The sequence below is a fragment of the Salmo salar genome, chromosome ssa18 (genome assembly GCF_905237065.1).
Source record: "Salmo salar chromosome ssa18, Ssal_v3.1, whole genome shotgun sequence".
NCBI lineage: Eukaryota > Metazoa > Chordata > Actinopteri > Salmoniformes > Salmonidae > Salmo > Salmo salar.
Window position 1 is genome coordinate 67266571 of NC_059459.1, and position 14768 is coordinate 67281338.

Genomic DNA, 14768 nt, shown 5'->3' on the forward strand with positions numbered 1-14768 from the left:
ACTTTTTAAATGTTTTAAAATATGTATTTTTATGAAATTCACAGAGGAGGATTGTCCTCCCCTTCCTCCTCTGAGGAGCCTCCACTGCAGTCTGACAACTCATTTCCTGTGTTATTCCTCTGAACAGTTGACAGACATGCCTTGTAACGCAAGAATCTTCACACACAGCTAACTTCTAAATAGCTCCTAAACCATGAAGTCAACCCTTTGACACCTCTCCACCTCTCCTACTGACATTAATAAAGATTCTACTGAAAATGTAAACATGACCTGGTATGGTCAATGCAATGTTGCCTTTCGCACAAATATAATTTTATCATCAATGCTCCTTCCTCAGATCATTACTTTAGTTTTGTTAGATCTGTCTTCCACCAACAATAAGACCACAGTGTTGCTGTGTCTGCTCCTTTTACAGAAAGAGGAAGTTGAGTCAAGATGAAAATGACATCAGATGCAAATTCTTTCTGTTTCTCTTTAAGGATCTGTAGCTTTCTAATCCTGACAAAGACCCATTTGTGTCACAGCCACAGGAACTGTAGGGGTCCAGTCCAGAGGAAGCGCTGGTGCTCAGAATCGAGCACATTTCCTTTATTGGATGAGAATTTGTTTCATTTATAGAATATGAAGTATGTCAACCATGCACAATACATATGGCATCAGATGATGACTTTGTTTGGTAATACTGTGTTACATAGGAATGGAGTTGTTGGTCACTGCAGCTTCTAATTCGGTTGTTGCATGAGCCTGAGAAACATTAGAAATCTATAGACATTGTGTAGTTTTTTACCAAATATATTTTTTAGATTCAATAAAATTGTATAGTATTGGTCTTCTAGCTCATTTCCTGTTCTCAGTCTCTCAATGTAATTTAGTCAGTTCTCTCTGTTTTTCTCCCTCTTTAACTCTCCCTCTATCTTTCTCGCTCTCTCTATTTCTCTTTTTCTCTCTCGTTCTCCCTCTCCGTCTCTCTGTCTGTGTTTAAGTGCTTTCTGCATTTCATCACTCTAACCCGATACAACCACACAAATGGTTCACTAACTGAACATGACAAATTCTCAGATAACTTTTCTTTAAAGAGTAATTTGAAATAGCTACTCGTATCCAGTTTAAGTAATGTATAGCATGTGTCTAATCTGCAAATCTATTTTTTCTCAGCCCTGCCCAGCTATACTGACAGTAAATATCAACTTATTTTAGAAGAAATAGGGAATTATTTAAGAAAAGTGCAAGGGTGCCAATATATTTGGCTGCAACTGTATGTACACCTAAAATGTACTTTAATCAAAACTCTACAAAAACAGCTAAACTGTTGGAAATGAATCGACATCATGTGTATCAAATAATGTTCACATCATCTGATTCATTTGATTCTCTTCTCTCACAGCTCTTTCCAAAGCGACAGTGAGTGACATACAGGGGGGAGGAGACTCTGACTGGAACTACAGATGGTATAAGAATAGTCAGTTAGTGATCCCCTTTAACACAAAGCCTGAGTACAGAATCAGTCCTGTCTACATGTCTAACAGTGGATCATATAACTGGGAAACAAGATCTCCAATAACAGTGATGCTGTACAACTGACTTTGTCTGGTAAGTCTATCGAATGATGTAAACATCTCCATGGGCAACTAGAATATTTTCTTAGATTAGAAGTTTTTAACCTGTCAACTGCCTAATGACAGATCAGCCACAACCTGTCCTGAGTATCTCTCCTCAGTGGCTGAACCCTGGAGACTCAGTGACTCTGAGCTGTGAAGTTGACAAGACGTCTACAGGCTGGAGGTTCTCCTGGTACAGGACTGTTCCCTACAGAGCTGGGTTACCCTCCCTATCAGACAAGTCTTACTCTCTACAGCCCCTATCTGACAATGTGACTACTGAAGACTCCTACACTCTGATCCCTGCTGGTCCTACTCCCACAGGAGGATATGTGTGTAGAGCTGGGAGAGGAGACCCAGTCTATAACACACTCTACAGTGAACCTCAGTTTCTCTGGTCAGGAGGTAACTAACTGCATTGAATCATATTTAAGTTCCCACTCGGGTGTGTAATATATATCATTATATCACTGAAGGTTTGACTCTGTCTCTTTGTTTCAGATCTGCAGCCTTCAGTGTCTCTCAGAATAAGTCCCAACACAACCCAACACTTTAGATCAAAGTCTCTCTCACTGAGCTGTGAGGAGAAGGGGAACTCTACTGGATGGAGACTGATGAGATACACAGAGAGAGGAGTAGAGTCAGGGTGTGTCTCTAACTGGGGATCAATAACAGGGTCCACATGTACCATCAGCTACACGTACGTACACATGGGACAGTGGAGTGTTCTGGTGTGAGTCTGGATCAGGAGAGTACAGTAATGCTGTCAACATCACCTTGGATGTTATGTTTATTGCAACTAACATGTTTTGCATACTGTATGCATGATAGGATGTTCAATTCAAGTCACCGTATGGATGGTGGCAGGTTTCCTCCAGACGTGATGCTTGCCTTTCAGGACAAAGAGTTCATTCTTGGTTTCATCAGACCAGAGAACCTTGTTTCTCATGGTCTGAGAGTCCTTTAGGTGCCTTATGCAAACTCCAAGTGGGCTGTCATATGCCTTTTACTGAGGAGTGGCTTGGTTATACTTGATTGGCCGAACCTATTATAACTAATTTGTAACATGTATAGTTTGTTATTAACTAAATGAATGCATATTTCTATATACATATATACTGTCTATGTAAGTCTATTAATTGTTGTATTTTTACAGTAGTTGTTATAGGAGCCAGATGAGTGTTCCACTATGTAAGTGTAATGGAGAAGGTAGGTTGTATTTTGTATTAATTTTCATATATAAAATAAAAAGTGATCATTTCCTACATCATTGTATTGATTTTAAATAACATTTGATGTAAGGGCATATTCATTTTACTGTCTGTATTGCCGAGTTGAAACAATGCATTTTCTACTTGAAAATTCCTATTCATTTATAATTATGCAAAGCAACACTCTCTAACAAAATCTCTATGCACCACAGTGCAGTCAGTCTACTGTAAACCACATTCAGATTGTCTTCTACTGATATGAACCCATACAGAAGTGTTCCATGTCTGTACTATTATGATGAGATAGAGAGAGGAAGGAATAAGAGGGCAGACCCAGTACACTGAGGGGTTATGTTGTTGCTATGTGACCAATGACCATATTAGTTTATATTGTCTGTAAGAAATTGTAACCTCCATTTATATTTGGACAGTACTGTTGTATATTCTGTTGCCCCTTCTGTTGACAAGGCTCTTTCAGAGCTACAATTTGACTTTTTTGCTTTGCCGAAACCCTTTGTTGAACAGAAATTGGTGCTTAATGCAGCTTAGACTAAAACCTTAAAAATGTACCTGATTATTTATCCATATTGGAAAATGCCCAGATTGATCACATTATAGTGATAGTATGTCTGACCTCACAAACAATGTAAAGTATGTATAGATAGGTGTAATATAGAGACAAGCCTGTTGATTTTTTATCTGAGGGGATCCTGCTATTGACACACTTGTTGAATTATGAAGTGAACTTGACAACAACAATAATTAAAGAGGCAGTCCAGACAACGCAGATGAGTGCAGGTAGGGTAGACAGAGCAAGTGTTTACTGGTGGCAGCCATGTTCCTCCACTTTATGTTACTTTAGTCATATTTACTAATATACCTGGTGTATTTATGCAAATGACACATACTTGTTTTTATTTGAAGACAAAATACAAAAAAACTGATACAATAACTAAATGTTTATATTATGTGCTATATTCAACAAAAAACACAGACACGTGTTCACAATAAATGAACAATTGACACACTGACACACATCACATAAACAAACAAATTGAAACACAACCATAAACAACACAATAACAAAGACATATCTATGTAGACAGTATCTAACTAAAAGTGTCCCTCAGAATCATCTGACTAATGAACAAGTCAACCACCAAACCCCTGAGAAGAGTCAGCTAGCTGACTGTGGTTCTGACACATGCTCCTCCTATAGAAATAGTGTATGTGTGTATGGAGGGGATAGCTGAAGCTGAGGCTAGCTGGGATACCAGTAGTCACCATAGCAAAGGTTTGAGGGGAGGCATCTATCTGTGCATGGTGGGTGTAAAAATGAACTAACATCTGCACATACTGATATCAAACCACAAGTTCTGATCTCATCTCAGATCTCTTTTCTCCTTCCATTCTCCCTTAATCCAATAATGAGGAAGTAACCAGTGTGAGGTCATGTAGCCAACCATAAGAAGAAGTTGGTCAGATATTTAACACGCCATCAACCGCTACTCTTTTTTTTCTTTGTACGTTTCTCAATAATTTTCTCTCTGTTTTCTGTGTGACGGTGAAGAGGTGTGATCTAAACAGACTGTCATCATATAGGAAGTAGAGGGGTTTGTCAGAAGAACTGTAGTTGTAGAGAAAGTCACTTGTCAGTGGGACAGAATGGACAACACATTGCTCTGTGTGCTGCTCTGTAAGTACTGACGTTGTATTAGTGTTTGTGTGTTTGTCTATGAGCACAATGCACTAATATTAATATTACTACTCTATTACTATAGTAGTATACACTTCTGTATTACTTCTGTACTGTAATGACTTTCTTTGTCTTTGTTGAAGTGCTGAGTATCCTCATCTACTGTGGACACTGTGGTGAAGATGATGGTAGATATTCATTTATTTGATCAAACCTCCGTCTCTTTATGTTTCATCATCTTTGTCTCTGCTTTTCCTTCCTCACGTTCATTAATGTTATGAGAAAAGGTGATTCAGTTGTGTATGTATGATCTGTAAAGAGGTATGAAACATAGTTTATGTACATGTTTTACTTGACTGATAGGTAATTGTGGTATGATGGTTGTGTTTATGCAGGTAGACTAAAGCCTGTATTGGAGCCAGTATGATACGTCATACCAGTTGTATTTCTGTCTGTTTGAACTCCAACAACTCAGATACAAATGAAAACATGAAAAGACCCAGGGAATCAATAGAACATCATTTAGAGATGCACAAAAACATTATAACATTCAAAATGGGTGAACCTTTCCTTTAAGTTGGAAAAAATGTGGCAATTTTGTCATGTGAAAATCCACCCTCCAACCTAACTGGACCCAGATATTCAGAGGAGATACTGTCACTATGAGATGTAACATACAGGGGGGAGGAGACTCTGACTGGCAGTATGAGTGGCATAATAACAGGAAGTTAGTCTACTCTAATAAAAATCCAGAGTACAGAATCAGTCCTGTCTACACGTCTAACAGTGGTTCATATACCTGTCAGGGTGTGAAGGGAATCAAGCGCTCTGAAACAGTGATGCTGAACAATTGACCATTTCTGGTAAGTCTAACTAATCATGTAAACCTCTCCATGGGTAACTATAATAATTTACAGTGAGTGTAAAAAAACATTAAGAACACCTTTCTAATATTGAGTTGCAACCGTCCACTTTTTGCCCTCGAAAGAGTCTCAATTCGTCAGGGCATGGACTTTATGAGGTGTCAAAAGTGTTCAACAGGGATACTGCCCCATGTCGATTCCAATGCTTCCCATAGGTGTGTCAAGTTGGCTGGATGTCCTTAGAGTGGTGGACCATTCTTGATACACACGTGAATCTGTTGAGTGTGAAAACCCCAGGAGCGTTGAAGTTCTTGGCGCAAACCGGTGCTCCTGGCACCTGCTACCATACCTCATTCAAAGGCACTTCAATCTTTTGTCTCACCCATTCACCCTCTGAATGGCACACATACACAATCCATGTCTCAATTGTCTGAAGGATTAAGAATCCTTCTTTAACTTGTCTTCTCTCCTTCATCTACACTGATTGAAGTGGATTTAACAGGTGACATGGATGGATTTACCTGATTTACCTGGTCAGTCTATGTCATGGAAAGTTCATCATGTTTTGTACACGCAGTGTATATTGCATATATTTTGTTTGTGTTTCCACAGCTCTGCCCAGAGCCTCAGTGAGTGTCTCTCCTCAGGGTCTCCTCTACTCTGGAGATACAGTCACTCTTCAGTGTGACATACCAGACTACACAGACTGGATGTACTACTGGTACATAAACAACCAACCAGGTTACAGTACACATGATAAAACCCTCACCATCTCTCTCCCTGACCATGCTGGTCAGTACCAGTGTTGGGGGACCAGGAGAGATCAGCCCCAGAAGTCTCAACTCAGCAGAGCCCTCTCTATCCAGCTCACTGGTGAGCTTGAGACTAAATCATTGACAAAGAGTAAAAAGAGGCCTTATGTACAAACTCCAAATGCATTTATTCCCAATGATAACCTTTTTGAATCAGTACCATGGTAGCAAGATTCCACAATAACTGTTCTCATCTTATGTATGAATCAACAACTAACTGCATTGTCTTTCAACAGCTCTGCCCACGGCCTCAGTGAGAATCTCTCCTCAGGGTCTCCTCTACTCTGGAGATACAGTCACTCTGCAGTGTGACATACCAGACTACACAGACTGGACATACCACTGGTACATAAACAGCCAACAGCTTTCCAGTCAGACCAGTGAAACCATCACCATCTCTCTCCCTGACCAAGCTGGTCAGTACCAGTGTTGGGGGACAAGGACAATGCGGCCCCAGTGGTCAAATCTCAGCTCGTCTCTCCCCATCATCGTCACTGGTGAGCTATTTTCAATCTTGACATTCTCAAGTCTGAGCCAATGTGGGTTAATCTTACTGAATACAGACATGCATACTGTAAATTCTAAATAAATCGAGTCAACATACACCCTACGGAAAATATATTTTATCAAAACTTTACAGCAACAGGTCAATTATTTTCAATCACCAAGCATATATGCAGATGTTTTAATATTCTGCTCTGAATTTACTCAGCTCTGCCTGAACCTACACTGACTGTAGAGCCAAACCCTGTGTTCCCTGGAGAGACAGTTACTCTGACGTGTTCAGTAGAGTCTGACAGTATCTGGAACTATCAGTGGTACAAAGACAGGAATGATAATGTAGTACCTCAGTCTGTCAGACACACTATAACAGGAGACAACCTCACCATCAGTAGAGTTACTGAGTCTGACCAGGGTCTCTACTGGTGTCAGGGAGAGAGAAGATCCAGACCCACATCTTCACAACCAAGTAATGTTATTACCCTCACTGTGAATGGTGAGTTACTTTGTTGTGTCTCTCTTGTGTGTCAAACACTATTTATATTGAGTCAATCAAATAGACATTGTCAGTGTGTTAATATTTAGTTACTGTATTACCTACTGAAGTAAGATCATCATCTGGAAAGATTGGTTCTCTGACTACATATGTCTTAATATTTAACTGTGTTTCTACAGCTCTGCCCACGGCCTCAGTGAGTATCTCTCCTCAGGGTCTCCTCTACTCTGGAGAGACAGTCAGCATGCAGTGTGACATATCAATGTCCACAGACTGGACGTACAGCTGGTTTATAGGCTACAACCTCAAATCCAGTACGCCTGATAAAACCATCACTACTCTGTCTAACCAGGCTGGTCAGTACAGATGTGTTGGGGGGAGGACAGGTCGGCCTCAGAGGTCTCAACTCAGTGCTTTCCTCCCCATCAGAGTCACTGGTGAGTTCACTATTGACGCTCCATCACTAACTTGTCGTACTGTATCAGGACACTGGATCTTTACACTCAAACCTATTGCAATACCAACAGATTATCAGCCGTCGACTACACTGACTTCAGACAAGGAGGACGTATTCACAGGAGACAGTTTGACACTGAGCTGTACTGTAGAGTTTTCTGGATGGAAGTTTTACTGGTACAGACACAGACCAGACTCTACACCAGTAACCACAACCTCTGGATACTCCTACACACTCAGCAGGGTCAGTGTCTCTGATGGAGGACAGTACTGGTGCAGAGCTGGGAGAGGAGACCCAGTCTACTACACCCTGTACAGTGACCCAGTCCAGATACATGTTACTGGTGAGTCTAAAACGGTGTAATGATAAATAAGATGCTATTTTACATTGATAGAAAGGTAATTTAGGGTATAATATTTTGTCTGCTTACTGTATCCCAACAACTGTAGCTAACTTGAAGCTATATTCATGAGTAGAACTATTAATAAAAAAATACATGTATAATTGTGCAACTTTGTTCAGTTAGTTGTCTGTGTTCTGTCTGTGCAGAGAGACCTGTTGCTGTTCTGACCCTTCAACCCAACTGGACCCAGATATTCAGTGGAGAGATTGTCACTATGAGATGTGACATACAGGGAGGAGGAGACCCTGACTGGAACTACAGATGGTATAAGAATAGTCAGTTAGTGATCCCCTTTAACACAAAGCCTGAGTACAGAATCAGTCCTGTCTACAGGTCTAACAGTGATTCATATACCTGTGAGGGTGTAAAGGGAAACAAACTCTCCAATACCAGTGATGCTGTACAACTGACTGTGTCTGGTAAGTCTATTTAAGCCTATACTAGTCATGATGGTTGTCTAGAATATTTTTTTATATTAAAAGTTTGAAACCAGCTTTTCCTTCATAACAGATAAACCCAAGGCTGTCCTGAGTGTCTCTCCTCAGTGGCTGAACCCTGGAGACTCAGTGACTCTGAGCTGTGAAGTTGACAAGATGTCTACAGGCTGGAGGTTCTCCTGGTACAGGACTGTTCCCTACAGAGCTGGTTTACCCTCCCTATCAGACAAGTCTTACTCTCTACAGCCCCTATCTGACGATGGGACTACTGAAGACTCCTACACTCTGATCCCTGCTGGTCCTACTCCCACAGGAGGATATGTGTGTAGAGCTGGGAGAGGAGACCCAGTCTATAACACACTCTACAGTGAACCTCAGTTTCTCTGGTCAGGAGGTAACTAACTGCATTGAATCATATTTAAGTTCCCACTCGGGTGTGTAATATATATCATGATATCACTGAAGGTTTGACTCTGTCTCTTTGTTTCAGATCTGCAGCCTTCAGTGTCTCTCAGAATAAGTCCCAACACAACTCAACACTTTACATCAAAGTCTCTCTCCCTGAGCTGTGAGGAGAAGGGGAACTCTACTGGATGGAGACTGAAGAGATACACAGAGAGGGGAGTAGAGTCAGGGTGTGTCTCTAACTGGGGATCAATAACAGGGTCCACATGTACCATCAGGTTCACATACACATGGTTCAGTGGAGTGTTCTGGTGTGAGTCTGGATCAGGAGAGTACAGTAATGCTGTCAACATCACAGTGCATGGTACGTCTATTGTACAACATTCACACACAAAAAACAACAACATTTCAATGTATGATATGTTGTTCAATTCTGTAACTGAATTGCATCTCTTATAAAATACAAGATCATAATATTTTGAGGGTGATGACTCCAGTATTCAGATTTACAGTATTATTTATATATTATGTTAAACAGCTGGTGATGTGATCCTGGAGAGCCCTGTCCATCCCATGACTGAAGGAGACTCTGTGACTCTGACCTGCAAATACTGGACAACCAGCTCAAACATCAAGACTGATTTCTACAAAGATGGAGTACTCATCAAGAATGAGACCACAGGAGAGATGACCATCCCTGCAGTATCCAAGTCAGATGAAGGATTCTACAAATGCAAATCCCCTGACAAGGGAGAATCACCAGAGAGCTGGATGACAGTGAGAGGTGAGAAAACGATTATGATCTCAAGTTACCTTTTCCTCATCTGTGTGATAGTGATTTTAGTGTTGATGTTAACATAAGTTTGGATTTGTATTCCCATAGAAAATATGACCTCTCAACTAAATTAGCAAAAGATACAGTCTGGTCTATACACCTATTTGACTAAAATATAAACGCAACATGTAAAGTGTTGGTCCCATGTTTAATGAGCTGAAATAAAAGATCCCAGAAATGTTCCATATGCACAAAAAGCCTATTTCTCTCAAATTTAGTGAAGAAATGTGTTTACATCCCTGTTAGTGAGCATTTCTCCTTTGCCAAGATAATCCATCCACCTGACAGGTGTGGCTTATCAAGAAGCTGATAAAACAGCATGATTATTACACAGATTATTACCTCACAACCACAGACCAAGTGTAACCACGCCAGTCCAGGACCTCCACATCCGGTAATCTGAGGGGGGGGGGGTTCTGTATTTAATAACGCACTTTCAGGGGGAAAACTCATTCTGATTGACTGGGCCTGGCTCCCCAGTAGGTGGGCCTATGCCCTCCCAGGCCAACCCATGGCTGCACCCCTGCCCAGTCAGTAAAATCCATAGATTAGAGCCTAATATTATTTTTCAATTGACTGATGTACTTATATGAACTGTAACTCAGTAAAAACATTGAATTGTTGCATGTCGAGTTTATATTTTTGTTCAGAGTCTGATGGTGTTGTGCTGTTCTCTCTCCAGTCGTATCTCCTGGATCCTCTACATCAGTCCTAGTAGGAGTGGTTGTGGGTCTGGTTGTTGCTGGTGTTCTACTGGTCATTCTCCTCATCCTGCTGGGGAGATTTAAAAACACCAAAGGTGAGATTTTATTATTAATCATTAAACGTTTTAGTTCATGTTTAGTTAGAAAAATGTGTAATTACAATAGTTCAAAACAGCAATGACCCGATATAATCGTATGCATTTCTCATTACAGGTTCCTGTTTTAACAGAATATTCTTGTGAGTACACCTGTCTCTCAACTATGTTAATTCAGTAACATATCATCTTAGTCCTTCATGAGTATATCTCTCCCTCTAGGCACCCCCAGCCCCAGAGCACCAACCAGGACCCCCAACAGGACCAAGGATCTACCCAGGGCCAGGCTCCTGATGCTGGGTATACACTTCTGCAGCATGGTCGGTTTCTCAACCCAGACCTCTACCACTCCTCTCTATGTAACCTCATACACTAACTCATGAACATCCACTTTATTATCAACATGTTACTGTACTCTCTGTCCCTCGACAAGCTGAGGGATAACCAACCTAACCAACCTGTCTCTCTCTACTTTGACCAACAGGTGGTGCTCACATCTATGATACGATCAATCCCTCAGACAACAATGTTAATGGTACTGTATTGTGTATGTTACGTTTAATATGAATACAGTATAGAGTTACTGCTGCTGTTCTTCATGTGTTTAATATGAATACAGTATAGAGTTACTGCTGCTGTTCTTCATGTGTTTAATATGAATACAGTATAGAGTTACTGCTGCTGTTCTTCATGTGTTTAATATGAATACAGTATAGAGTTACTGCTGCTGTTCTTCATGTGTTTAATATGAATACAGTATAGAGTTACTGCTGCTGTTCTTCATGTGTTTAATATGAATACAGTATAGAGTTACTGCTGCTGTTCTTCATGTGTTTAATATGAATACAGTATAGAGTTACTGCTGCTGTTCTTCATGTGTTTAATATGAATACAGTATAGAGTTACTGCTGCTGTTCTTCATGTGTTTAATATGAATACAGAATAGAGTTACTGCTGCTGTTCTTCATGTGTTTAATATGAATACAGTATAGAGTTACTGCTGCTGTTCTTCATGTGTTTAATATGAATACAGTATAGAGTTACTGCTGCTGTTCTTCATGTGTTTAATATGAATACAGTATAGAGCTACTGCTGCTGTTCTTCATGTGGTTAATATGACTACAGTATAGTTACTGCTGCTGTTCTTCATGTGTTTAATATGAATACAGTATAGAGTTACTGCTGCTGTTCTCCATGTGTTTAATATGAATACAGTATAGAGTTACTGCTGCTGTTCTCCATGTGTTTAATATAACTAACACACTAAGACTAAGGGCTGTATTCAGTCCGTATCGTGGAAGTTCAGCGTTTCAGTGTGATTTAAATTTAAAGGCAATGTTCCCACATTAGTGGAGACGACATTCAAGGTAAACGCTGTATATGTCGGCTCAATCAGAAATGACCTTTACATTTCTGTCAGTCAATCTGTAACCCTTCATCAATACAGACTGAATAGAGTCCTAAGTAGAGATATTAGTGTATTACCTGTCTGTTTCAGATGCTGCTGCAGGACCAAGTCATGTGACATACGCCCAGATTCAACTCAAAAAGTTGGACAAGAAAAAGAAAGGTGACTTTCAACTGTGACATCAATTAATAATGTGCAGTGTATGAAAGTTGCAACATTTACATATTTGAAAATAAAACCAAATCTACAAAACTTCAGCCCATCTTCCTCCTCCTCAGAAAAGCCAGCTGATCCAAAAGAAAGTCCAGTCTACTCTGAGGTGAAGACAGGGAAAGTCACAGGTAAGACCCATTCTACAAGTTGGCAGTTAGTCAATAAATTCACAATTTGAGATTTTTTTTTGAAGAGGCAGAATATGCAATAAGCTAATTTCTTTATTTATTGACTGGAAATGTCCATTGTCAGCAGCAGCTGGACCTGTTGATGTGACCTATGCTGAGGTTGACCTCCAAAAGAAGACCAAAGCCAAGAAGAAGCGAGGTAAGACTGGACATCCCTCCCTCCATATTCCCCCTATCAGAACCTCACACCTCTGACCCCATATTGAATATCTATGTATTTTGTCCTCACTCCCTACAGAAACAACAACCCCACCAGAGGCAGATTCAGTCTATTCTCAACTGAAGCCAGACACAACCCCAGGTAAGATGCTATTGATACTAATATGTAACCCTCTCACCATAGACTTGGATAGATCAGCAAGGGAATAATGGTGAAAAGTACATCTCAGTGTATAAACCTTTATGATATTGACTCACTAGAGGAAACAAGAGGCTAGGGATATTACTAATAGATACATAAAGGCTTATATTACTGTTTTCAGAATGTTTCTGACACTACAAAATTAATGACTCATTGAAAATACAAACACACACAGAATGCAATTTAACGTGAATATATTTTGATTAAAACATTTGCAGTTACACAAATACCACACAATCAATTACAATATAGGAATAAAGATAATATAACCCCGGGTACAGAGAGTGTACTCTTAAAACTCAGTCACTGACACTGTTGGACCTAGCAAGCAGCAAAACAGCTCCTGATCTGACAAGGTAAGCTACCGTGACAAAGTTCTCCACACAGCAGCAGGTCAATTCAGGTAAATTCTATAGATATTTAACAAGACTTTCTGTACACTTGTAAGAGGTAAGTGAAATTGAACAACAGTCTCTTTGCTAAATGCAATCCATAATCCCTTCAAATGGAAAAGTTGTAAGTTCAACAACTATAATGTCCGTCTCAGTTCTCCTCGTGTCTCGAGTAGCATCATCCCTTCCAGTGCCTCAAAAGTCACGTGTTCACGCGATAGGCCCATTTAGTTTATGATAATGCCCTTTTAGTTTAAGAGCTGTTTTGAAAAGACCAATAGAAATTTCCACCTGTTTTGGTGGGATGGAGGTTTGGCCTTCCATGGTGACATCACCATGTCCAAAATGTGTTAAACACCAATAAGAAAGAGTTCCGAACAGCTCTGCCAATAACAGCTAATTTTCAGTTTTCCCCTCCCCACTCAGACCACTTCCAGAGAGTCCTAGAAAATTCTTGCTTGAGAAATGACCCTTTCCAAAGAAGCTTTTTGTTTATTTTTGACCATTTTAATTGAAAACAATCACAGGTTGGTACTTAATTGTTACCCAGAAATGATTTGATATTGAGATGAAAATGGCTGCATTGGATCTTTAAATTACTGATGTTTTTCTTTGAAGTTTGCACATGAAAGTAATACAACATAGGCTGAACAACAGAGGTTTGTAGTAAAACAACATGTTTCTAATACATGGTATATACATGGTATATACTGTCAATAGATACAGTATATCTCTGTTTTATTCTCTGTTTTATTCTTAGGACTTTGTTTGACTGCATGCACTAAAACATGTTGTGTGTTGATATGTTACAGGTCCTTGAAGGAGATGGAGGGATAAATAACTTTGTGTGGTGAAATGTTACAGGTCCTTGAGGGAGATGGAGGGATAAATAACTTTGTGTGGTGATATGTTACAGGTCCTTGAGGGAGATGGAGGGATAAATAACTTTGTGTGGTGATATGTTACAGGTCCTTGAGGTAGATGGAGGGATAAATAACAGTGTGTGGTGATATGTTACAGGTCCTTGAGGGATAAATAACTTTGTGTGGTGATATGTTACAGGTCTTTGAGGGAGATGGAGGGATAAATAACTTTGTGTGGTGATATGTTACAGGTCCTTGAGGGAGATGGAGGGATAAATAACTTTGTGTGGTGATATGTTACAGGTCCTTGAGGGAGATGGAGGGATAAATAACTTTGTGTGGTGATATGTTACAGGTCCTTGAGGGAGATGGAGGGATAAATAACTTTGTGTGGTGATTTGTTACAGGTCTTTGAGGGAGATGGAGGTATAAATAACTTTGTGTGGTGATATGTTACAGGTCCATGAGGGAGAAGGAGGGATAAATAACTGTGTGTGGTGATATGTTACCGGTCCTTGAGGGAGATGGAGGGATAAATAACTTTGTGTGGTGATATGTTACAGGTCCTTGAGGGAGATGGAGGGATAAATAACTTTGTGTGGTGATATGTTACAGGTCCTTGAGGGAGATGGAGGGATAAATAACTGTGTGTGGTGATATGTTACAGGTCCTTGAGGGAGATGGAGGGATAAATAACTTTGTGTGGTGATATGTTACAGGTCCTTCAGGGAGATGGAGCGATAAATAACTTTGTGTGGTGAAATGTTACAGGTCCTTGAGGTAGATGGAGGGATAAATAACTTTGTGTGGTGATATGTTACAGGTCTTTG

General features: G+C 40.0%; 1 protein-coding gene across 1 annotated transcript in view; it reads left to right on the plus strand.

Moving 5' to 3' along the window:
• The first annotated feature begins 4325 nt into the window (after nucleotides 1–4325).
• LOC106577784 (basement membrane-specific heparan sulfate proteoglycan core protein-like) overlaps nucleotides 4326–14768 on the plus strand; it is a 34401-nt gene continuing 23958 nt past the window's right edge. Inside the window, 19 exon segments of the mRNA XM_045700592.1 lie at nucleotides 4326–4505; nucleotides 4649–4693; nucleotides 5981–6241; nucleotides 6417–6677; nucleotides 6893–7177; nucleotides 7357–7614; nucleotides 7705–7977; nucleotides 8184–8456; nucleotides 8548–8868; nucleotides 8965–9243; nucleotides 9418–9663; nucleotides 10397–10513; nucleotides 10632–10656; nucleotides 10736–10872; nucleotides 10998–11048; nucleotides 12012–12083; nucleotides 12200–12262; nucleotides 12387–12461; nucleotides 12561–12623. Of these exon segments, the coding sequence (XP_045556548.1) occupies nucleotides 4475–4505; nucleotides 4649–4693; nucleotides 5981–6241; nucleotides 6417–6677; nucleotides 6893–7177; nucleotides 7357–7614; nucleotides 7705–7977; nucleotides 8184–8456; nucleotides 8548–8868; nucleotides 8965–9243; nucleotides 9418–9663; nucleotides 10397–10513; nucleotides 10632–10656; nucleotides 10736–10872; nucleotides 10998–11048; nucleotides 12012–12083; nucleotides 12200–12262; nucleotides 12387–12461; nucleotides 12561–12623 (3136 nt within the window). The 5' untranslated portion in view covers nucleotides 4326–4474.